The 26304-nt window shown below is 36.3% G+C and overlaps 1 protein-coding gene across 3 annotated transcripts in view; it reads right to left on the reverse strand.

Moving 5' to 3' along the window:
• The window catches only part of SLC25A40 (solute carrier family 25 member 40), a 62078-nt gene that overhangs the window by 7220 nt on the left and 28554 nt on the right, over positions 1–26304 (reverse strand). For 2 of the 3 annotated variants that reach the window (XM_080818594.1, XM_080818596.1), the window contains 7 exons: positions 23297–23417; positions 21949–22008; positions 20040–20146; positions 9751–9818; positions 7532–7656; positions 6366–6539; positions 2726–2835 (listed from right to left, as the gene is read on the reverse strand). In XM_080818594.1, the coding sequence (XP_080674720.1) occupies positions 2726–2835; positions 6366–6539; positions 7532–7656; positions 9751–9818; positions 20040–20146; positions 21949–22008; positions 23297–23393 (741 nt within the window). In that variant the 5' untranslated portion in view covers positions 23394–23417. Of the gene's footprint in view, positions 1–2725; positions 2836–6365; positions 6540–7531; positions 7657–9750; positions 9819–20039; positions 20147–21948; positions 22009–23296; positions 23418–24449; positions 24693–26304 lie in introns of those variants that run through there. The other variant, XM_080818595.1, reaches the window with a different exon arrangement.

The raw sequence follows: 26304 nt of genomic DNA on the forward strand, positions 1-26304 counted from the left end.
GAGCCACCCAGGTGCCATCTTTATGGGTTTCACCATATTTATCAAATACAGTTACAACTGTTCACAAATCACACTTTAAAAAACATCTCAAAATCAATCTGATTATTTTCATAATGATTTAATTAAGCAAAGAAGGTTTTTTGAAAGAATAGTTAAATTCCCCTTAAGAATGTCTCGTAAGAAAGACAATTACCATATGATCTTCCTGATATGTGGAAGTTGAGAGGCAACAAAGGGGTTGTGGGGGGGAGGAAAAGAATAAATGAAACAAGATGGGATCGGGAGGAAGACAAACCATAAGAGACTCTTAATCTCACAAAACAAACTGAGGGTTGCTGGGGAAGGTGGGTAGGGAGAGTGTGGCTGGGTTATGGACACTGGGGAAGGTATGTGCTATGGTGAGTGCTGTGAAGTGTGTAAACCTGGCAATTCATTGACCTGTATCCCTGGGGCTAATAGGCTAATAATACAATATATGTTACTAAAAAAATTAAAAAAAAAAAAAAAAGAAAAAAAGAATGTCTCATAATAGGGGCACCTGGGTGGCTCAGTCGGTTAAGTGTCTACATTTAGCTCAGGTCATGATCCCAGGGTCCTAGGATAGAGTCCTGCATCAGGTTCCTGGCTCAGCAGGGAGTCTGCTTCTTCCTCTCTCTGTGGTTCTACCCCTGCTTGTGTACTCTCTCTCCGACAAATAAACAAAATCTTTAAAAAGAAAAGAAAAAAGAATGTCTCATAATATGACTTAACAGCCATGCAAAGTAAAAACTTTTACTTCCCTATTAACATTTGACAATACACTCCTAAAATGCTCCCTGAAATCACTTACATTGTGATTTCACCCCAACAATGCTGTTTTAAGTTTCTGAACTGAAATGAGTTTCAAAGATCTCAGATAAGGGAAAATAAATTACTATTTCTTTCTCTCCACAATCCAGCACATAGTAGCAAAAGGTAGCGACAAATGTTATATAAGCCTTTGACACTTTCTAAAATGATGTGGCTTAGGCTGTTCTGTTTTGTGACAGAAACCCTGAACATCACACTGATGTGCTTCTTCTGTTGCAGGGACAAGCTGTTATTTGAAAACAGTCAAAAGGCAGTGATACTTTCTAGATCATTAAAAACTATTTAAATTTAATTTTCTATGTTTAAGGAGAAATAGTGAAATAGAGAATTTTCTTTCCTATTACCAGAAAGCTGGGGCAACATCCTGAAGCCATTATTCAATTTTTTAAAAAACTGTATTTATTTGAGAGAGAGCAAGAAAGCAGAGAGAGGGAAAAACAGACTGCCCACTGAGCTGGATGTGGGACTCGATCCCAGGACTCTGGGATTATGACTTGAGCCGAAGGCAGACGCTTCACTGACTGAGCCACCCAGGCGCCCCACATTATTCAACTTTTAAAAAAGACATTAAACATTTATTTATAAGTACAAAATTTGTTTTGTAATTCAACTGTTATGAGTTTCTATATATAAGTAGTACTTGGTTTTTTTTCATTCACGCTGGATTGAGATACAAATGCAATACAGTTAAGTTACATTTAATCACCTCAAAAATAAGAAGGATAATGAAAACATTTTGTTGGTGTTTAACTACTTAAATTACTCAGAAAGTTACTTCTCTTTTGTCTCCATAGGCTTATAAACCGCAAGGTTAATCTGAGAGACCCCAGGAGTGGGAGCACTCAGTCTAAGTTCTGAACTCAATCACAGTGGCTTCCTTAGCCCAGGGTTTCTGGCACAATTATTCCAGGATTTTCCTGCAGGTCTCTATCCCTTCACTATGTTCCTTCACTCTTGTTTTCATTTGGTTCTAGTAGGTCAGTGTCTCACTCTAGGTCATCACAAATTAATTTTGTAAGTTTGTGGTGATAAGAAAACTCTGTGGTCAAGATCATGATGATATGGATCTGCATAAAAGACCACTACACACAGCTTTACATTATGTGGAGTGGGTACAGTGAACTCTCTACTACCTAAAAATAGTCATTTGAGATTCCTCCCTTCTGACTCTAATTTCTGTTAAGATTCTTTAAAGAAATACTTAGCCAAAATGTTCCCAAAGAAACAGGAATTAGCAGCAGAGGATGAAATTACTTCTACTCAGTCTGATTATACATATGAAATGACACTCCATGAAATATTACCTAACCAGATCTACTGGTATTAATTTAATGAAAAAATAGACAAATATTTGGTAAATAATAAAGACTAATTAAAATATTATAACTATAATGATCTAACAAATCAAAAAATTTTCAGATAAAACGTAATAAGTTATTTGTAATATAATAAAAACATAGACACAAAGTGCATTTTAAAATATTTAGTGGCTAGGGGTGCCTGGGTGGCTCAGTCAGTGAAGCATCTGCCTTTGGTTCAGGTCATGATTACAGGGTCCTGGGATCAAGTCCCTCGTTGGGTTCCTTGCTCAGCGGGGAGTCTGCTTCTCCCTTTCCCCCTCCCCCAACTCATGCTTGCTCTCTCTCTCCCACTCTGAAATAAATAAAATCTTTAAAAAATAAAATAAAATAAAATATTTAGTGGCTAATAAATTATTTCCTCAAAACAGGATAGTCAAGACTTAGAAAATTTTTAAAGCACTGCAGCCAAAAAGTGGTATCTCAATAGATATGAAATGCTATTAATCTTTCATTCTGTTTTAATAAGACAATTATCATTATTCTGGAATATTAACAAGAAAAGAATATCAACTTACAGAACCAGACAATGCCCCTGAAGTAAAGTTGATCATAAACGTTGGTTCATATAAACCAGATTTTGCACAAAACCACTTCTTTAAAACTTCATAGTTATACCAGTACATTGCTATAAAAACAGAAAATGAAATGACACATAATTTAGAAATGAAATGTGGACTTTAAATATACAAGGTTAAATAGTAAAGGAAAAGGGAAAGTCTAACCCTGACACACCCTACTTTCTGCTTGGACACACATACTAGGTGTGATTGAAAAAAAGAAAACAAAAGGGAACCAAGTTTTCAGAAATACTCTAGCAGTCTTATAAACAAAAAACCCCTCTTCTATACAACAGTAAAGTAGGACTTTAATTCCAAAACCTGACAAGGGCAGTAGGAGAAAGAACAACTACAGTTCAATCTCATTCATTAACACAGGCATAAAAATTCTTTAAAAAAAAAAAAAAAAAAAAAAGGGAACCAAACCCAGAAGTATTTCATAGAAGATCATATACTATGACTAAACTGAGTTATCAAAAGAGGAATGCAAAGGTAGTAAATGTAACAAACCCTTTAAATGCCAAACACCACATTAAAAGAACTATTGGATCATCTAAAACTGATGGAAAAGCATTTCATAAAATTCAACCCATTTTCATTTTTAAAGCAAAGCAATTTCTTGGAAACCTTGGGATAAAAGGAATTTTCTTTAACTAGAAAAGGAATATACATCAAGAACACTTAACAAATGTAATTGATGGTGAAACAACAGAATTATTTCCTTTAGAATGAGGAAAAATGATAGGGATGCAACATCATTGCTATTATTCAAAACGGTCATAGGAAGCATAGTTAGAAAAAAAAAAGCTCTGTTGATTAAAAATGAAGAGACAAAACAGTTATAATTTACATATGTATGTCTATACAGAAAATCCAAAAGATAGGCAAAGTGAAATAACAGTCTTAAAAGTAGCTGAATATTATATATACTCTAACACAGGGAAATTAATTTTAACACTGCACCGGCCTAAGATTTGGAATTTTTATTTTAGTAGAGCTTTTAAAATAGCTATCAAAGTTGGAAGTGGATATAACTATAAGTAAATCTAAAAAAAAAGGGTTATATATAATATTTATGGAGAAAAATTTAAAATTCTACTAACACACTTTAAAGAAGAATTCTATAATAGAGAGAGATGACATTCCTAAGAGGAAAAATAAGGTACCAAGATTTTTAATAATGCACTAGTAATTTAGCACTGCAGTATCAGCATAGGCTCAGACAAACTGGCCAAGGGAACAGATGCATGCACACATGAAGCTCTGATGTGACAGGTGACAGTGCAAATCCTCGGAGCAAGTATGGTGGGATAACCATCTAGCCATATGAGGGGGGAATAAAGCTGAATATTTATCTCAGTTCTTAAGTACAAATCAATTATGGATAAATGAATGGCCAATGAAACAGTGCATAACCTTATTAATAAATACAAGTTAAAGTGAGATACCACTTTAAATTACTACAGAAACAAAACTTAAGAACTTTGACACTAAAAGTACTGATGAGAGTATGAAATGAAGGAAAAGGAAGCTGGCAGATGTACTGATCTATACAATCACTTTAGAAAAGAACCTGATATGTAATAATTAAAATGTAAATACTTATATGAACTAGCAAACTGAATACTGGAGAAATCCTTGTATGTGTCCACCAAGAATCTGTTAAATATATTCAAAATAGCACTTACTTGTTTACTAATAAACAAGAGTGAAAATGAAAACAAAAAAGTTTCACATAAAAATAAAAACGAATCTTAAGATTTTTTAGTAAAATAAGCATTTTTTAAAGCTCAAAAATAGGCAAAACTAAGTAACATATTGTTTGGTAATAACACATGTGGTAAAACTATTTTTTAAAAATCAAATGAATAATATAATCCAGTACAGTGGTTACCATTGGAGATGTGACAGTGGAGGTGAATGTATGTGGTTTCATGATTTAAAAAACTACAGTGTTCTAGTTCAGAGACTGAATGGTGACTTCACAAGTGCTCATTTTATTAAAATACTTCATAATGTATACTATATTATTTCTTATGTGTCAAACATCAAATAATTACAATAAAGACAAATAATTGGCCTAGGAATCTGTATTTTTAAATCGTATACCTAAACACAAAAGGCTGAAGAGAAATACTAATGGAAAGGGCAAGATGCATAGAGATGTGAAGAGAGCACAAGAAAAGGATTAATTGAAGGGAAAAAGAAGGAGGAACTTTGAAGCATGCACATTTTATAAGCTATTTGTTAGTTTTGTACTTCTTTTTCATGATTTTCTCCCTCTCCACAATTCAATAATTAGCACAATCTCCTATCTGATTTATAATAGTGTTTTAGTAGAAGTCAACATAATTCACAAGTGCTCTTAAATATATTTTATATTTTGATTTGTAGTAGTTCACTTACCTTAGTAATTATTGCACTTAGGGTAATGTTAAAGGTAGTCTGTTTTAGCTAATGTGAATATAATAGTATCTTTAAAAAAAAAAAAATGAAACAGAAGGAAAACAGAAAGTCAGGCTTAAATTAGAAACTACTCCAATAAAGACTCATGATGGTTAATCCTAGGTTTATTTTATAATAATTTAAAATTTTAATTTCCAGCTAGTTCAATTTAATAAAATACAGAAAATCTGTAAATTATATATGCAGATTCTACTGAACAGATGATTTAGAGGAGATTTTCTCCTGGAAAAAGTAATAGCCAGGTAGTCTTATACTTTTCAAATTTCCAAAGTATAAAGTATCTAGTACATAAATCGTTTAATATTCATCAAATGAGTTCCCTGCAGTCATGTACAAGGCTTGTAATAATTTTAAATTACAAATCCATGGATTTGGTATGATTCCATCAGCATACTGTATTTTTGTAAAGTAAAACTTCTTATTGAAATAAATGAAGAGTGGAATAACGGAATAATCGAACTTGGAAATGCACCCATACTGTTACTGAAGAAGTTTTTAGCTCTGTGACTTAGATCAAACAAATTAACCTCTCTGTGGCTCTTATAACAAATTGGTAACAGAAATATTTCCTATCCCATGACATTATTATAAAATTTTTAAAATTAAGAAACCTATTGGGTACTTAGTGAAAGCAAGGAAAAAAGTGTTCTCTATCATGCAACAAACATTTGTTTATAAAACTCAAAATTAGTGTATTAGTGTATTAATACATTGTAATTAGAATATTTGTATTATATCTTATACAGCACTATAGGCAAGCTAATATTAGTGGAGAAGAATTAGTCATGTATACTTCACATTAAATATATACAATTGAAATATTAAAACAAAAATAGTTTATATAAATAAAACTATTGCAAAAAAAAAAAAAAAAGACACATAATGATCTGACAGCCCAACAGTGAACTAGGAGTTTGTGGTCACTGAAGAAGATAACTTACCTTTAGCCTAAAAGGACTTCAAATTTACTTAATTTAAAAGTGATATATATAATGAACCATTGAACACTATATCAAAAACTAATGATGTATAATATGTTGGCTAATTGAAGTAAACAAATAAAAAAAATAGAAGTGATATATACATAAGACAACACTACCTAAAATTTAACAGATACTAAGATAAATCCTACCTGAGAATGGTACATCTCTAAGAACAGTAGGAGCCCAGCCCCTCCAAAGGGAAATCCAACCATCTTCAGACACCTTCTTGCTGACAAATTGATGCAATTCTTTGTAAGAAAACTTCTTAGATTGCATCTTGGTTCTAATCAATTCTAATGGACTTATCACAGTTACTGCACCAACTAATACAAATAAGCAAATAAAAGAAAACAAAAACAAAGCCATGTACTACACAAACACATGCAAAAATATATCATGCATTTTATATATACAACTTTTATTCTGAAATGTCTGCAAACTTTAAAATCAAATATCTAATGATGCCAACATATTGGTGCACATTTTTTTTCCTTGATAAAGATATTTCTTAAAAGCCTGTTTTCAGGGGTGCCTGGGTGGCTTAGTGGGTTAAACCTCTGCCTTCGGCTCAGGTCATGATCCCAGGGTCTTGGGATCGAGCCCCGCATAGGGCTCTCTGCTCAGCGGGGAGCCTGCTTCCCCCTCTCCCTCTCTGCCTGCCTCTCTGCCTACTTGTGATCCCTCTCTTTGTCAAATAAACAAATAAAATCTTAAAAAAAAAAAAAAAAAGCCTGTTTTCATATAACTCCCTCTCTGGTTTCAACTCTTTTTTAAGATCTTTTTTTTTTTTTTTTTTTAGTAATCTCTACACCCAACATGGGGCTCAAACTCACAACCCCAAAATAAAGAGCTGTGTGCTCCACTGAGCCAACCAGGTATCCTTGGTTTCAACTCTTTCATGAGCGGTTCCAGAAATATTACACATCAATTAAACTACTACTTCCGCAGCACAGAGAAAAGTATCTTCCTGCACAGGGTAAATCTCCTTCTGATTAAACTCTGAATCCCAGAGTCTATAAAGGAAAATGATTCAGGACTTAGGCATCAATATGACATCAACTTAACATCTGATGTCATTCTAAAATCTAGAATCTAAAGTCTAAACCCTCTGTCCAAGATTCAACAGGGATGGGTTGATCACATCTTATTCTGATGGCAATTACTACATACTATATGACTTCTAGAGTATAGATATTAACAAATTAGTACAAACTACAATACTCTGCATTTTAAACAAAATTATCTGTGACTGTCAAAATTTTAAAAGAGCTTTAAACAGAAATCAAAATGAAAATATAGTAAGTTTATTACTTACATCTGGCAACAATTCCAGCAATAATTGGTATACGACTTTCATTTTCTCCTAATTTTGATCTCAGAAGAGCAGATAATTGATCATAGCAGGTAAAATAAATAACTGTGGCAGGAACTGCCATAACTCTGTTTGAAACACACCAACAAAAAGATTTATACAAAACTGTCAAACGGCTTAAATGTATTATTACTAAATATAAGCTAAAATCCTTATATATAAGCTGAAAACCGTAATGAACCGGCCAATGAGATTGATTTTTCTTTTATCTTAAAATTATTAGTGTTTAACTTAGCAGGCAACAAAATGATGTACAATAGGTATCTGCCTTACAGAAGTTTAGATTTTAGTTGTGAAGATAAGTCACAGAGCACTTGCTCAGTTCATAAATAGGAAAAGACTAAATAAAGAGGACACTCCTCTACCTCCTGGATTTGTTCTATTGTTTCAGGTCTCCCAAGAATCTTCCTTCCCAATTACATTCACTGTAACATGAAAATCCCTGAAGTAAAAAATACAAGAACATTCGTAAAATATTTTTGAACTACGGACTGGTATCATACCTGCTTGTATCTAGAAATAAATTACAATTAATGTTGCAGAATTATATATATGTAGCTTTGAAGAAATTCCAGTGACATATTCTTGCAAATGAAATTATCAAAAGGGAATTATTATTATTATTATTTAAAAGATTTTATTTATTTGACAGACAGAGATTACAAGTAGACAGAGAGGCAGGCAGGGAGAGGAAAAAGCAGGATCTCTGCTGAGCAGAGAGCCCAATGCGGGGCTCGATCCCAGGACCCTGAGATCAAGACCTGAGCCGAAGGCAGAGGCTTTAACCCACTGAGCCACCCAGGCGCCCCTCAAAAGGGTTAATAAAATCAAACACAAAGTTGCAGGTACTCTCATGTTACATGTATTAACATAACAAGAAACCAGTTTACATTTATGGTCTAAGGGACATTCGCAGAAATGTCTAATGTTCCATAGTGAAGTTTGATAATGAGAATTTAGAAATAGAATAGACTGCTGGTCTTGGATCAGCCACTAACTTTATAACCTTAGGCACTTTTTAAAATGTATGCATCGGGGGCACCTGGGTGGCTCCATCATTAAGCATCTGCCTTCAGCTCATGTCATGATCCCAGGGTCCTGAAATGGAAACCTGTGAGAGGCTCCCTGCTCAGCAGGAAGCCTGCTTCTCCCTCTCCCACTCCCCCTGCTCGTGTTCACTCTCTCGCTCTCTCAGTCAAATAAATAAAATTTTAAATAAAATGGATGAAAGAAAAAAAGAAAGAAAGTATGCCTGAAAGTGACTAATTTGCTCCACAAAAAAGATACATTAAAAAGAAATGAAGGAAAAAAATGTATTACTTGGGATTTTTACATTTAGCCTTACTAGTTTATATATTAACTCATACAATAGCTAGTTAGTAGAGAATGAAGATTATCCAGAAAAGGGAAAGTATGCATATCACAGTATCTCTTATTATAAAAGCCAAATAACACCAAGTTCTTAATTTCTGAAAATGAAAATAAAAATTATGCTTGTGCACCGAAGACTGACCACAGCAGGCCTGGTTGCTCGTCTTCTTTATATTCAGGAGCGCCTTTTGCATGTTTTACCTTTGGTCAATTCCAAGGAATGCAGCCCTTGGAATATTCCCTATAATAAGGTATTTTTGGTATGTCTGGAGCACAAAATCAACTTGTCTAGGTTGTTTTGTACAAAAGATGTGGCTTTTGGCAAACATTTGCTTTCTTTTGGGGGGTCTGGGTTTTGGTCATCGGGATTACAAAGAAAGAATTTGCCTGCCATCAATCCCCAATATAAGCCCCAGACTCTGTCATTCAAACACACTTTCAGGTAGAAACACTTTGCATATATCACTGCAATTCACTGCTGGAAGAATAAGCCTGTCCTATGGGATGTCCCCAGGGAGGGCTCTGGAAGTCTTATGCCTGCCTGGTCAGCTATTGTTGTGTCTTTGCCCTTCCTGATTCTGCTTTGTACATGAATATAACCTTTAGGTCCTCTGAGTCTTTTCAAACAAATCATCAAATGTGTGGGTGGTTGTGGGACTCACAAAACAATGCTTTAGAAAATGAAAAAGCCCCAATATTACAAATGTACAATTTTATCCAACTATGCCAATTATAAGGCAAAACAAAACAGCAATCATTATTTAGTGAGAAAATATTAAATTGCAACTTACAAGGTAGGGGGAAGGCCACTCCACAGGGATTTAATGCCCTCATTTCGAACAATTTTCAAAAAGGCATCCTAAAATTATAATAGGAAAAAGCAGTCAAAATATCCCTGAACCTGATATATAAACTTTTTGATAAATGATTGGTACTTCTATTCTTTCAAGCATATATTTTCAAAATATGAGCTTCTCAGATTTATGTTATACCCATTCTTTTTAAAAAAAAAAATTAAGGGAATTTTCCTCAAGTTTTAAATATAAGTAAAACATTTCTGAATGATACTTTCTGCTTACAGAATGAGATTTATGTTACTCAGCTACAGAGTATTCTACTTGGGGCTTAGATGCCTAGTTTTAAAAGATTATTATAAAAAGGAAATTAAGTAATGGCAGAGAACTGGTCACATTAACTCTCCTGAACAACTACAGAGTCTGGGAAAATATTATTTAAACCCAGTACTTGAAATCTCTGGAAAGGAATCAAACTGCAGATAAAAATCAGTAGGAAGTCTGTTGTTAAAAGACAAACAGCAATGAGCGAGATTTGCAAATCTGCAGCTTTTCTGCCTATAAAAGTGGCAAAGAACAGCACATTTACTTGCTTGAGATGGCAGATACAGAATTCAGGTTGACAGAATATTCAGAGACTTAGGTAGGAAAAGGAGACTCTACAGAAACCATAAGCCTCGAAATTTGCATACAAAATCAGCCACCAAACTTGGCTCACCAGTAAATTATGCAATCCCAGAGCATGAGAACAAAGTCCTGTTCACCCCTCACCCCAACCCCCCCATAAAGACATCAGCTAAAGGCTGAGTGGAAATTTCAGCTGCAAACCAACACAGAGGAGCCTGACTTTGGAGTGTGAATCCAGCCAAAGTTAACTCCTCCTAGAACAAAATGGACTCTTTAGAAGAATATAAAAGAAATCCAGAGTTTTAAGAATGCATCATTCATAATGTCCATATATATGTCTAATATAATGTCCAATATAATCAAAATTCCTAAAACATAAAAAGAAACAAGAAAATGTGCCCATACATAAAAAAAAAAGTAGTCAACAGAAACCAACACTGAAATTTCAGATGATACAATTAGCAAACAAGAACTCTAAAACAGCTATTAAAAATATATTCAAAAACTTAAAAGATGATATGTAGCTAGTGAATGAACAAATGTGGCATTTCAGCACAGAAACAGTTACCATAAAAAACAGCCAAATGAAAATTCTAAACCTGAAATGAAAAATTCACTAAGTGGGCTTAGCAGCAGAAAGGAAACAGCAAGCAGAGTCACTGAACATGAACACGGATCTTCAGTCTGAAGGAGGAGGGGGAAAAAGAATAAGGAAAAATGTAGAAGTTCAGGGACCTGATGGGAAACATCAAGTGGTAAAACATATTTATTTGGAATCATAGAAGAAAAGAGAGAACAGGATAGGAAATAACGGCCCAAAACTTCCCCAAATATGTGCAAGACATCAATTTACAGAGCCCCAAATCAGAAAAGATCCCAAGCAAAATAAAAACAGACAACGAAAACAGAGAAAGAAAAGCAAAATTGCAAAAACACATCTAGAGAACAGATGATACAAATGAAGGCTAACTTCTCATTAGACATAGGGAAGGTCACAAGATAAAATAATGAATGACATGTTTAAGTTGCAGAATTTTGTATGCTGCCAAAACAGGTTTCAAAATGTATGGCAAAGACATTTCAGTACAACAAAAACTGAGAGAAAAACTGCCAAAATACCTGCATGAAAGAAATGCTGAAAAAAAGTTCTTCAGGAAAAAGGGCCATGATGCCAAATAGCAACTAAGATCTTCAAAAAAGGAAGTAAAGAAGAAATGGTAAATATACAGTTGTACATGAAAAATTTATTTTCCCCCTTTCTCCTTTTAACTATTTTGAAAATATAAGACTCTTTAAATAAAAAATTCTAACAGTGAATTGTAGAATTTGTAATGTACAAAGATGTACTATACATGCAGCCACAGCACAAAGAAAGAGGAAAGAATGAATCCTGTCAAGAACCATGAGGGGCCTAAGTACATGTACTCTACTTGAAAATTAACAAGTCAGCCTGCCATAGTATCATGACAGCTGGTGGAAGACAGGACTCTCTGGCTTAAGAGGTGAAGGACAGTTTATTACTCACAGGAACAGCAGCAGCCACAGTATCAGCATTTTCGTACCAGTTTCCTGAGCCCCAATTTCCACAGGACTACATGAAGAAGGCTGGATGACATCAACACACAGTGGCCTTTATTACAGCAGGGGAAATCTGACCTGAGGGGACCCAAATCCTCTGTAACAGGCAGTGAGGATACCTTCCCTTTGCTCTAGAGGGAGACACTGTATCTTCCAAGGTTATTCACTATACAAACATCCTTGAAAAATGGTAAGGAACGTATTAAGGGCAGTCAGCACCTTGTTCCCAAGATATGTAGAAACATGAAACACTTAGAGAATTGTCTCTCTAGAAATTGGAATAGAGAAATCAATGTAATATTATTATAATTCAACTAATTAAAAAGAAGGCAAGAAAGCAGAAAACCAAAGAACAAAAGAGGGACAAAATAGCAAAAAAGATATAAAATAAGATAGTAGACTGACACCCAACCATGTTAGGAAGTCCTTTAAAGGTAAGTACTAAGTTTTCCAATTAAAAATCAGAGATTGTCAGAGAAGGGACTTAAAAAAAAAAAAAAAAAAAGGCCCAGCTCTGTTGTCTTGGAGTAAAAGGATAGAAAAAGATACACCTTATAAACAGTATGAGAAAGCTGGAGTGGCTGTTTTACTATCAGACAAAAGAGGCAAGATAATGAGTATTACCAGTGATAAAAAGAAAGACATTTCATTAAAATAAAAATGTATCAGAAAAACGTATCAAGTATAAATGTATATGTCCCTAAAACAGGGCCTCAAAACCCATGAAGCAAACCTGAGAGAACTCAAAGCGAAAAGAAACAAACCATCAATCATAACTGAAGATTTTTATATCCTCTGTCGGTGCTGACAGAATCGAAGAAAAAAATTAGTAAGAATTTAGGAGATCTAAATAAAACATCAGCCATCCTGACCTGATGGTTTACAGGACACTATGCCCAACAACTGCAGAATATAGGTTTTAAAGTGGACATAAAATATTCACCAAGACAGATCATATGTAGGACCATTAAGCAAGATTCAATAAATTTCAAAAATCTGTAAATTTATAGAGTATATTCCTCTGACTGGAATAAAACTAGAAATCAGAAACAATAGGATTCTATAAAATATCCAATTATTAATAAATTAAATATTACACTTCTAAATAACATGGCAAAAAAAGAAATCACAAGGGAAATTAGAAGATATTTCAACTGACTGGTTGAAATTGAAATTGGGATACATCAAGTTTAGTGCCCTAAAGGACACAGTGGCCACTTCTGTCCTCATGATAAGAAAAAAGCTCAACTGAAAAACTAACAACTGCTCTTAGATTTATAAAATAACTGAAGTCACAGGGCAAACTGCTACCCTGAAAACTGGATTAATAGATACAGAGACTCACAGCTTACTTGAATGGAAGCCTGCAGTTAGAACCATTTTTTTTTTTTTTAAGATTTCATTCATTTATTTGTCAGAGAGAGAGAGAAAGAGAGAGAGAGAGCGCACGGGCAGAGAGAGTGGCAGGCAGAGAGAGAGAGAGAAGCAGGCTCCCTGCCGAGCAAGGAGCCCGATGTGGAACTCGATCCCAAGACGCCAGGATCATGACCTGAGCCAAAGGCAGCCGCTTAACCAACTGAGCCACCCAGGAGTCCCAGTTAGAACCAATTTTAATAACTACACTTTATAAATAACAAACTGGCTAAAAGGTCAGGATATATACACTGAGGATCAAAAACTGAAGGGGGCCCCCCACACTCTCATGAATTTTAGCTCTATGAATCCTACCAGATTCTCACTGTGAAGATTAGGGAAAAATCTCCTCCTGCTTCCAGCAACAGAAGGAGAAATGTACCAGTTTTGAAATATACCCCAAACTTGAATTCTCCTTAATAAAGCCTATACTCAAGGTAAAATATATTATCAGAGCCTAAACCACTGCAGTTTTACCAAAATCTAACGAACCTAGGGTAAGGGAAGCACCCAACTCATTTTCCTAGAACTACACACTATTTCTCTTCCTAGAGACCTTATCACCACATCTACAGGGCTCTTGAAGAACAACAGGGGATCATAGCTTTGACAGAACCACAAGACTCAGACTCTGAGCAGTCTCTAGGGAAATTCAAAGATAACAGGCAAGACAAAAAAGAGGACGCTGGAGGGAATTTTGTTCTCTGACAACAAAGCTACAACCAGCAGTAAACACAGCCTTACTTCTAATCAGATAAACCTATCACCTGACAATAAACCTGTACTGACCTCAGTTTTTTTTTAACCCAATACAACATGTGTGGCTTTCAACAAAAGAAATTACAGAGTATGCTGAAAGACAAAAAACAGATCTGAAGAGACAGAGCAAGCAACATAACCAGACTCATATATGGCAGAGATTCTAGAATTCTCAGACTGGGAATCTAAAATAACTAAGATGAATATGGCAAGCATTCTGCTGGTAGCGTCAGAGGAGCAGAGGAGGTACAGTGAGGGCTTAGGGCTTTCACCCTCACCCATGAGGAATGAGATCACCCCACCAGTGTCAGTGCAACTATAAGGGAAGCCAGAACTCCTCTCTGCTCTCAGTGTGTGTGGGCAGCTATAACCATCCACCTTACAAACAACAGAAATTTATTTCCAACATTCTGGAGGCTGGAAGTCCCCGATGAGGGTACCAGCCAGGTGAGAGGGATTCTCTTCCAGGTCTCTGATTTCTTATTGTATCTCACATAGTTGAAGGGCAAGGGTGCTTGGGGACTCTTTTACAAGGTCATTAATTCCTTAGGTCCCTGCCTTCATGACCTCATCAACTTCAGCTCCACTCCTAATACCATCACTTCAAGCATTAGGATTTCAACATATGAATTTTGGGCAGACTTCAACATTCAGATCATCGCACCTGTCCAACAGTAAAGAGGTCCTCCACAACACGGTGTGTCTGTGGATGCTAATTAAGGAGCCTGAACTTTCAGCTATACCCAGCACTAACAAGGTGGAACCCCTTTCCTCTGAGTTAAGTGTCAAAAAAGCCAGTTAAAATATAATGTTTAAATGAGATTCATAATGTAATACACAAAATTTCCTGGTTTCAATAAAAAAATCATTTGCCATTCTAAGAACCAAGAAGATGTCAAACTAAAATGAAAAAAGACAATAGATGCCAACAATGAGATAAGAATATTAAAATTATCTGACATAGATTTTAAAGTGGTCAACATAAAAATCACTGAATGCGGGCACCTGGGTGGCTCAGTGGGTTAAAGCCTCTGCCTTCAGCTCAGATCATGATCTCAGGGTCCTGGCATGGAGCCCTGCATCGGACTCTCTGCTCAGCAGGGAGCCTGCTTCCTCCCTGCCTCTCTGCCTACCTCTCTGCCTACTTGTGATCGCTGTCTGTCAAATAAATAAATAAATTTTTTTAAAAAAATCATTAAAATCATTAAAAAAAATCACTGAATGATCATCCAAAACAAACAAAACAAACAAAAAATAAGGAAGACTCAGCAAAGAAATATATGCACCAAAATTACATTAAATTCTAAAAAATGTTCAAGTAATGCACAGAAGGGAGGAAAAATAAAACAGCAAGAGAAAACAAAGAGAAGGGATGCTTGGGTGGCTCAGTCAGTTAGGTACCTGCCTTTGGCTCAGGTCATGATCCTGGGGTCCTGGGATCAAGCCCCAAGTTGGATTCCCTGCTCAGCATGGAGTCTGCTTATCCCTCTCCCTCTAACCCTCCCCCCATTCATACTCTGCCTCACTTACTCCTCTCTTAAATAAGTAAAATCTAAAAAAACAAACAAACAAAACAAAACAAAAAACCCAAAAAGGAAATGTCAGGCTGTTAACAATGAGACAACAGGTCCCAAACGGAGTCACTTATGCTAACCCCACGTCAGCACACTGACAATACCTAAGCTAAATGCAGTTTCTGCCTCTACCAAGAACATGACCTTTAACCCATCAATGTATAATTACCAAGTTAGCACTAGTGAGGTAATATGACTGAGAGAGTCCCAACTGCCCTCAGAGTAAGGTGACATTGCCTGTAACAATCTATTCTTTGTTAGAGTAATAACTTTCTAGCCCCATCTTCTTCTGCCTATAAAAGTCTTCTGTCTATAAAGTCTTCTCAGAGATCCTTTCTACTTGCTAGATGCAATGCCGCCCAAATCATGAATTGTTGAATTCATGAATTAGATCTTCAAATTTACTCAGCTGAATTTTGTTTTCTAACAAGGGTTAAGTTCTACAGTATCTGTAACTCTATGAAATATAGTTCAGATACATCAACTAAAAGATAAAAACTGACAGAATAGTTTTAAAAAAAAGACTTAATTTTATGCTGTTATAGGGGAGCAAAACTTGGCAACCACAAAATGCAACTCTTTGGCATGTAGACTATTTTAGGCTGAATATTTTTAAGAAACAGAAAGTTCAGGAAGAACCTTTGACCTTCCCTCTGTCTGAAAGAGTTTAGAAAGAAGAATTGCTCTAGGAAGGGAGCTATCACCATAGATAACTACAGTGTAATATAAACTAGGTATAGTAGACAGGGAGGAACCTAGCAAAGTCTGCTAAAATTCCTCTCTGTGCCCCACTGTTTGTTTGTTTCTTTCTTTCTTTTTAAGATTTTAGTTATTTATTTGACAGACAGAGATCACAAGTAGGCAGAGAAGCAGGCAGAGAGAGAGGGAGGAAGCAGGCTCCCCGCTGAGCAGAGAGCCCAACACGGGGCTTGATCCCAACACCCTGGGATCGTGACCTGAGCCCAAGGCAGAGGCTTTAACCCACTGAGCCAGGCGCCCCTGCCCCACTGTTTCTGTGTGGCCCAGCACACATCTGTTTACCAAACATTTACTTTTCCACCTTGCGGTGAATTGTCTTCCTTCCTTAAAATCCCAGACCCTTTTCCCTTTTTAATTGTGGATGACAAATAAACCTCAACTGCCTGCCTGTGGGGTACATTTTCTTATGGAGCCCCTGTATATATGTAGTTAACTTTGTTTTCTCTTGTTTATCCAGTTCATTGTCAACACAGTAAAAATGTTATTTAGGTTTAACACGATTTCTATAAAAATCTTAGTGAGTTTTTCTACAGATAAAAAAACATTATTCTAAAATTTATATGAAAAGGCAAAGAAACTTTAGGAGTGGTTAAAACAAATTTGAACATTGAAATGTTGAAAAATATTGAAAGATAAGAATAAAGAGGGAGAAATCAGTCTACCTGATTGCAGGACTTATTATATATGTATAGTAATTAAGACTGTGCGCTGGGGCACCTGGGTGGCTCAGTGGGTTAAGCCTCTGCCTTTAGCTCAGGTCATGATCTCAAGGTCCTGGGATTGAGCCCCACATCAGGCTCTCTGCTCAGCAGGGAGCCTGCTTCCCCGCCTCTCTCTGCCTGCTTCTCTGCCTACCTGTGATCTCTCTCTCTGTCAAATAAATTAAAAAAAAAATCTTAAAAAAAAAAAAAAAGACTGTGTGCTACTGAAATAGGTAACAGACAAATAAATGAGAAAGAATAAAGAACCCAAAAATAGATCTACACAGTGTGCCCAAATGATTGTGGACAAATGTGCAGAAGCACCTTACTGGAGGAAAGACAGCTTTCAACAAATGAAACTGGACATCCAAAGGCAAAATGAACAGAAACAATGAAAAAAGTAAACCTCGGATTCATACCTCCTGTAATAATAACTCCAAATGGATCCAGGACTTAAATATAAAACACTAAGCTGTAAAACTTATAGGAAAAAGAAAAAAAAAAAAACAGGAGAAAATCTTCAGATCTAAAGAAAAATAAAGCATTCTTAGATTTGACACCTAAAGTAAGAAAAAAAAAAGATAAATTGAACTTCCTCAAAATTAAACTTTAATTCCACGAAAGACCCTGTTTAAAGAGGATGAAAATAAAAGTCAGAGAGTGGAAAAATTATTTGCAAATCCACACTTAACAGGATTATTGTTTAGATTTTATAAACAGTTCTCAAAACTTATCAGTAAAAATACAAACAGTTCAATTGGAAAATGGACAGGAGACATGAAGAGCCATTTCACTGAAGAGGATATACTAATAAATAATAAGCATATGAAAAGATGTTCAATATCAGTAGCCACTAAGGAAATGTGTATTAAAACCACACTGAGTTATCATTACGTGTCTCTCAAAACCACTAAAATAAAAATAGTGACAACATTAAAGGCTAGTGAGGATGTCGAGGAATGAGAATAGTTACACACTGCTGCTGGGAATGCAAAATGGTACCACCAGTCTAGAGAACAGTTTCTTAAACTATAAACATAAAACTATCATATGACCTAGCAACTGCACTCCTGGGTATTTATCCTAGAGAAACAAAGACTTATGGTGATATTATGATTTATAATTAGAAATATACATTTTGTAAAGTTTAAAAAATAAAAAAAAATATATATATATACATTTTGGTCTTTGTCTATGGTTCCTGGCACACAGTTCCTAAAACCACTGTAATTTCCTAATTGACAAAAAGCAATAGAAGCATCTTTTGTTATAATATTCAGCCTTTTGTTCTCAGTCCTAAAATAGATCCAGAGAATAAAGGTGAAAAGAGTATCTTTTGTTATTTATAACAAATTTGATCAATCACGTCTGTATAAGAAAGGCTCCATAAACATCCCTCAACTATAGGGCTTGGAGGCTTCCAGGTTGGTGAACACATGGAGGTACAAGGAGGGTGACACACCAAGAGAAGGAAGTGCCACACCCACCCCTCAAGCCCTGCCCTATGAATCTCTTGTAACTGGTTTCTCCTGAGTTGTATCCTTTCATAAAAAACTGGTCACCTAGTTAAGTATACTGTTTTCTGGAGTTCTGTGAGCTATTCTAGCAATTCACTGAATCCACGAAAGAGGGTTGTGGGACACTCTGATTTACAGCCAGTTAGTCAGAAACACAGGTGACAACCTGGCTTGTGACTGTCATCTGAAGTGGGAGCAGTCTTATGGTGTCAGTATTGACTTAAACTATAGGATACCTGGTTGGTGTTCACTGGTAACTGAGGAATTGCTTGGCACAGATGAAAAAACCCACATATCTGGTTTATAGTGTTGTAAACAGTGCTCCCAGAGAAACCAGTGAGTGGTTTGTTATTGTTGTTCTAATATTTGCTTTCACACAAAAACCTGAGAATGAATCTATATAGCAGCTTTATTTGAAAAAGCTCTAAACTGGCCACAACCGAGAAAACAAACTGGTACATCAATACCCTGGAACTAGTGAGCAATAAAAGGAACTAACTACTGATAAATGCAACAACTTGGATGAATTGCCAGATAAATATGCTAAGTGAAAAGCACTAATTCAAAAATGTTATATATATGTTATCATTCCATTCCTGAACTGAGAAAATGATATAAATGAAGAACACATTGGCAGGTGCCAGGAGTTAAGGAGCAGTTGAGAGCACAAAGGAAATGAGGGTGTTATGACAGGGGAGCAGGAAGGATGCTGTGGCAATAGAATTGTTCTATACCTTTAATGTATCAAAGTCAATATCCTGGTTGTGATATTGTACTGCTTTTGTATAACGTTAACCTCCGGGGGGGAAGGAAGAAAAGATACAAGGGATCTGTCTGTATATTTTTCTTAAAGTTGAGTATTATCTACAAATATGGTAAAATAAAATAGTTTAGGGGCACCTGCGTGGCTCAGTCGGTAAAATGGCCAACTCTCAATTTCGACTCAGGTCATCATCTCAGGGTTGTGGGATTAAGCCTCGAGTCAGGCTCCGCATTCAGCAGGGAGTCTGCTTGTGGATTCTCTCTCCCTGTGCCCCACACCCCTCCTTGCATGCACATAATCTCTCAAATAAAATACATACATACATACATAATTTTTTTTAATTAAGAAGTTTTAAAAAATTGACTCCATTTTTTCTTTCCACATAAAAAAGCATGAACTGATGAAAGTAACAAGTTAATTAAAAGCAAAGAAGTACTTCCCTTTTCCCGTCTCAACATCCATGTTTTAACTGTGAGTAAGTGTGCCAACTATATCATGGACTTAATACTCATCCGCAACTGGCAGATCTTTCATACACAGATTAAATATAAAAACAGAAAACACAATGTAATTATAAATAACATAATCTCCTTACCAATGTACCCTGGAAACGTCCTGGTTTCTTATACCACGCTTTGTTGCCTTCCTCTTCACAGACGCACAGATGATCCATAAGTCCGTTACTATACACAAAACATTTTCCTAACAAAGAAGGTCCCAACAGTCAAAAATTATTTCACAAAACTGTACTATTTTTACAGAGGAACAAATTCAAAGTACAATGAGTGGACTAGAAAATTATGAAAAGAAATACAACTTTGTTTTTACCTTTTATGATGAAAAATACGTAAATTAATTTACCTAATGACAAAGAACTGGCCTTTAAACTCAAAGTGGTGAAAAGTAATTGAGTAAATTGATGAATTTTATGTTTTCATAAATGTAGTAAGCAAATGCACACAGAAAAAAATTCTTTTAGGTATCTGAGGGAATGCATAGGAATATCAAGGAGGAAAACCTGTTTTGAAATGAGCACATAGGTATACATCTTCTCTACTTGACAACAAGAAAACTCTGGTACCCAAGGGAAATTCAGACAAAAAAAAACTTTTTTGAATTATACATACATTAAACATAAATATCTGTATATACACATTATATAAACATATGCAGAAATCTAATGGACATCTGAAACTTGTTAAGAGAGTAGATGTTAAAAATTCTCTTAACATGAAAAAAATTGTTAATTTTGTGAGAGGATTGACTAAACTTACTGTGGTGATCTTTTCGCAATATATACATACATCAAGTCATCACATGGCACACCTCAAACTAATACAATGTTATATGTAAATTACACCTCAATTAGAAAAATAGACAATTAAAAAAAGTTCTTTTCGGGTGCCTGGGCAGCTCAGTTGGTTAAGCGACTGCCTTAGGCTCAGGCCATGATTCTGGCTTCCTGGGATCCAGTCCCACATTGGGCTCCCCCTGCTCTGCAGGGAGCCTGCTTCTCCCTTTCCCTGCTTGGGCTCTCTCTGTGTCAAATAAATAAAATAAAATCTTAAAAAAAAAAAGTTCTTCTCTATCAATGCAAACAGCGCTATGTTGACTCTTTCTCTGTATTTATGCTGCTCATTCTAGGTATTTGTCAGCTTCTAGTTAATTTACCTCAACTTTCCCTCATAGCTACCCTTTCCCATTATTGGACAAACCCTGGCTGCCAAAATTATGTTTTCTGTTCAACCATATATATGAGTCTCGTATACATAGGTCTAAGTGTCTCCTTCTGCTTTTAAGGACTTCTTAAGTGTGTAGGAAACTGCTTTCCTTTTAGTCTCCTCCAATAACCCATCTATCCTGTCCTCCGTCTGAACTATAACTGTTGTTCATTCCATCTCAGTGCTGTGCTCATCAGAGTGGCATTTCTGTCTGAGCCAACATTCTCACAGTCCAAGCAGTCTGTTTTCTGCTATTTAAACATGTTTGTCATAATCTTTATAAAACTGTAAAAGGTTTATCGAGGAATTGCTATTTTTGCCCATCTAATAAAGATGTATAACTACTCTTTTCAAGTTCACATAAACTATACTGGCCAACAATTAACCAAGCTGCCTGATAAAATAATCATTTTCTACCACTATATTCAAGCAACAGTTAGATGACTGTTGGATGAATGTTTTAGAATGTGCACAGCTTTTGGACTATGAAGGAAGCTAGATTCTAAGGCCCCTTATGCTTAGAATTCTGGTCTTACTTGTGAGGCACATACTCAACTATTAAACCATTCTATGCTTTAATTAGGTATATAAGTGTTAAGACTGTTTTATATATTATTTATTTTCTGGCTAGACCCTATGATGTACAAGTACTGAAAAAAAATTTCTGCCTGAGTGTAAGGAGGTATGAGCTTTTAAAAATTAACAAAAAAATTACTCAAACAAAAATGAATAAAGTAACACTTAAAAGCCTAACGATATTTTCAGGGTAACTAGTACACATACCTTTGGAGAATGGGTTGTTTTGGGCTTGGAGTCGAATTTTAACAACGTCGAGGGGTGTCACTATGAAGAAACATAAATTTTAATCAGGCAGTGATACCTACAAATGGTACAGATATTTGTCCAAAATTCACAAAATATATCAAATCAACTCCTCTTCATGACTATATAATAAATAAGATTATTATCTTAAAATGGTTTTAAATTTAACATTCTCATTTTTTGACCCTGAATTCTGTTTAAAGAGGATCAGTGAGAAGACAATGTAATGATTTCTCTTATGACTACTAAACTGTCATTTATAATATTTCTATAACAATAATTCTATTAACGTTAAAACTAAAATACTAGTATTTTAAAGAAAATACATCATCTAAGGTAAAGAATAAGTGTTTTGGAAGTCTATGTAAAAATTTGAGAATAACTCTGTATTACAACTAATCAATAATCAAACAATACTAGTCTTCCTCATCTGTTAAATTCAGCTGTATCAAATAAAAACTATACATAATGAAGATTTGAATAAGCTAGCCAGAAATCATCTTTACTACCACACAGTGTTACTCCATTCAGGAACAGCATGGTAAAGGAGAATGATCTTAATTTGCATGCCATTTTATCCAGGTAGAAAAAAAAAAGGCCAAATAGTGGTTCTAAGAAAACTTCTCCCCCTCTAAGAATGAGGAGGTCACGGTAAATCATTAGATGATCTATAAAATCTTTGCAACACTAACATTCTGACCTGAAGTAAAATACTACACCTAAAAGCAATACATTTGTTCTAATCATCTATCTTAAATAAACTGGCCAACTTAAAAACCATTGAAATACAAACTATCACCTAAGTCATTTGTCTTTCTCTGAAAGAAATGGACTAAAAAACCAGAAAAATGTGGCCCAGAGGAATTAAAGAAATTTATGGTTAATGCAAGCAAAGTGAAACATAATTTGTATTTGTTTCTACCATAACTTGCCCAAATTTTTTATTATTCATTATACTAATACTTTATCTTCTTTCTTTCTATTTTAAAAAAGGCTAACAGTGTTATAAAAATTCAGTATTGACAGGAACCTCAAAGAACTCCTGGTTTTAGCCCCTACTTCTATAGATGAAAAATGAGGTTCAGAGAGAAGTAGGGACTATCCCAAAGGGCACTTAGCCTGCAAATGGCAAAGCAAGGAATAAAATTCAAGTCTCTTGATTCTCTGTCCAAGGTTCTTTTCATGTTACCATGCTCGTGGAGAGAGAGCATGATGCAGCATGAATGATAATTTTAGCATTATTTCACAGATGGTAACCTCAAATGGAAATCATTCAGTTACATAATCTACAACAGTAACATTATTCTACCCATTAGTGATGTCAGTATAGCTCCACTGCAAGAAGCAAGCATTTGTTGAAGAGGTGTCACTTTGATTATCTGTGGTCCCTCTGACTCAGGATCCATATTTTTAACTGACTGAAGAAAAATCTGTTAAGGAAAAGATGTAAAATAAAAGTTTAATAAACATGCCTTTAAGTTTGATTGCCATAAATTAAATAAACTATAAAAACAACCAGTATTAATATCAAAGCACATGTTGACCAGTATCAAAAATGAATACCTAAGTTCTATACAAAGGCAATACACAACTGTCATTAATAAAATATGTACTCTGATTTTCCAAATGCACCTCAGCTGTGTGAGCAGCAGCATATTTATAAGACAGGTAAGAGAGCAGTAAGGAAATAGACTCTGGCCAGGTAACAGAATGAAGGCACCCGACTAATAAGTCTCAGAATTTGTGCATTTAGCCTCATAAGAACTACTCAGATACTCTCATCTAATGCAGAGTTAGCAAATATACCACTATTTGTACTGCACACCAAAAGCTGCTATGAAGGTATAAAATAAAAACATATAATCTTCAAAAGAAGCATTATCTTAGAAAAATCTGGTGAGAAAACATACATTCCTTTGCAAAAAGCCAGTTAATATAAGAAAGTATAAAAATCACTTATAAACCTTTTCTTCAAAAATAACCACTAGCGGGGAGGAGTCAAGATGGCGGAGAAGTAGCAGGCTGAGACTACATCGGGTAGCAGGAGATCAGCTAGACAGCTTATCTAACCATTGTGAACACCTACAAATCCAACGGGAAATCGAAGAGAAGAAGAGCAACAATTCTAGAAACAGAGAATCGATCACTTTCTGAAAGGTAGGACCTGCGGAGAAGTGAATCCAAGGCGACGGGAAGATAGACCCCGGGGGGAGGGGCCGGCTCCCGGGAAGCGGTGGAGCGACGGAGCACAAAATCGGGACTTTTAAAAGTCGGCTCCACTGGGAGACATCGCTCCAGAGGCTAAACCGGGGGAAAACCCAGGCGGGGTCAGCATAACCCCAGGTCCCGCGGGGTCACAGAAGGACTGGGGGTGTCTGAGTGCTGCAGAGCTCGCAGGTTTTAGAGTGGGGAAGCTGGCTACAGCGACAAAGCCGAGGAGTGAGCTCTAAGCCCGGGGTTACCTTGTGCCGGTCGCAGGTTGGGTGGGCTCCGAGCGCGGGCGGAGGCCACGGAGACAGAGGAGACCTGGCGCTTTTCCCCAGCTCCAGCAATTGACTGCTTTCCTCAGGGTGTGACCGCAGGCCAGGGCGGCGGGGCGGTTGGGCGCTTTGCTCTGAGAGCGCACTGAGGAGCGGAACCCCAAGCTCTCGGCTCCTCCAGGCCGAGAGATTGGGAGGCCGCCATCTTCATTCCCGTCCTCCGGAACTCTACGGAAAGTGCTCAGGGAACAAAAGCTCCCGAAAGCAAACCCGAGCGGATTACTTAGCCCGGCCCCTGGCAAGGGCGGTGCAATTCCGCCTGCGGCAAAGACACTTGAGAATCACTACAACAGGCCCCTCCCCCAGAAGATCAACAAGAAACCCAGCCAAAACCAACTTCAGTCACCAAGAACAGCGGAATTCCACAGCAGGAGAAAGCAAATCCTACCTGGACAAAATGACAAGGCGGAAAAACTCACCTCAAAAAAAAGAACAAGAGGCCGTACCGAAGGCTGGAGACCTAATCAATACGGACATAGGTAACATGACAGATCTAGAGTTCAGAATGACAATTCTCAAGGTTCTAGCCGGGCTCGAAAAAGGCATAGAAGATATTAGAGAAACCCTCTCCGGAGAGATAAAAGCCCTTTCTGGAGAAATAAAAGAACTAAAATCTAACCAAGTTGAAATCAAAAAAGCTATTCATGAGGTGCAATCAAAAATGGAAGTTCTCACTGCTAGGATAAATGAGGCAGAAGAAAGAATTAGTGACATAGAAGACCAAATGACAGAGAATAAAGAAGCTGAGCAAAAGAGAGACAAACAAATACTGGACCATGAGGAGAGAATTCGAGAGATAAGTGACACCATAAGACGACACAACATTAGAATACTTGGGATTCCAGAAGAAGAAGAAAGAGAGAGGGGAGCAGAAGGTATATTGGAGACAATTATTGGAGAGAATTTCCCTAATATGGCAAAGGGAACAAACATCAAAATCCAGGGGATGCTAAGAACGCCCCTCAAAATCAATAAAAATAGGTCCACACCTTGTCACGTGATAGTAAAATTTACAAGTCTTAGCGACAAAGAGAAAATCCTGAAAGCAGCCCGGGAAAAGAAGTCTGTAACATACAAGGGTAAAAACATTAGATTGGCAGTGGACCTATCCACAGAGACCTGGCAGGCCAGAAAGAACTGGCATGATATATTTAGAGCACTAAATGAGAAAAACATGCAGCCAAGAATACTATATCCGGCTAGGCTATCATTGAAAATAGAAGGAGAGATAAAGAGCTTCCAGGACAAACAAAAGCTGAAAGAATTTGCAAACACCAAACCAGCTCTACAGGAAATATTGAAAGGGGTCCTCTAAGCAAAGAGAGACCCTAAAAGGAGTAGATCAGAAAGAAACAGAGACAATATACAGTAACAGTCACCTTACAGGCAATACAATGGCACTAAATTCATATCTCTCAATAGTTACCCTGAATGTTAATGGGCTCAATGCCCCAATCAAAAGACACAGGGTATCAGGATGGATAAAAAAACAAAATCCATCAATATGCTGCCTACAAGAAACTCATTTTAGACCCAAAGACACCTCCAGATTTAAAGTGAGGGGGTGAAAAACAATGTACCATGCTAATGGACATCAGAAGAAAGCTGGGGTGGCAATCCTTATATCAGATCAATTAGATTTTAAGCCAAAGACTATAATAAGAGATGAGGAAGGACACTATATCATACTCAAAGGGTCTGTCCAACAAGAAGACCTAACAATCTTAAATATCTATGCCCCTAACATGGGAGCAGCCAACTATATAAACCGATTAAT

Source organism: Martes martes, assembly GCF_963455335.1.
Source record: "Martes martes genome assembly, chromosome: 11".
NCBI lineage: Eukaryota > Metazoa > Chordata > Mammalia > Carnivora > Mustelidae > Martes > Martes martes.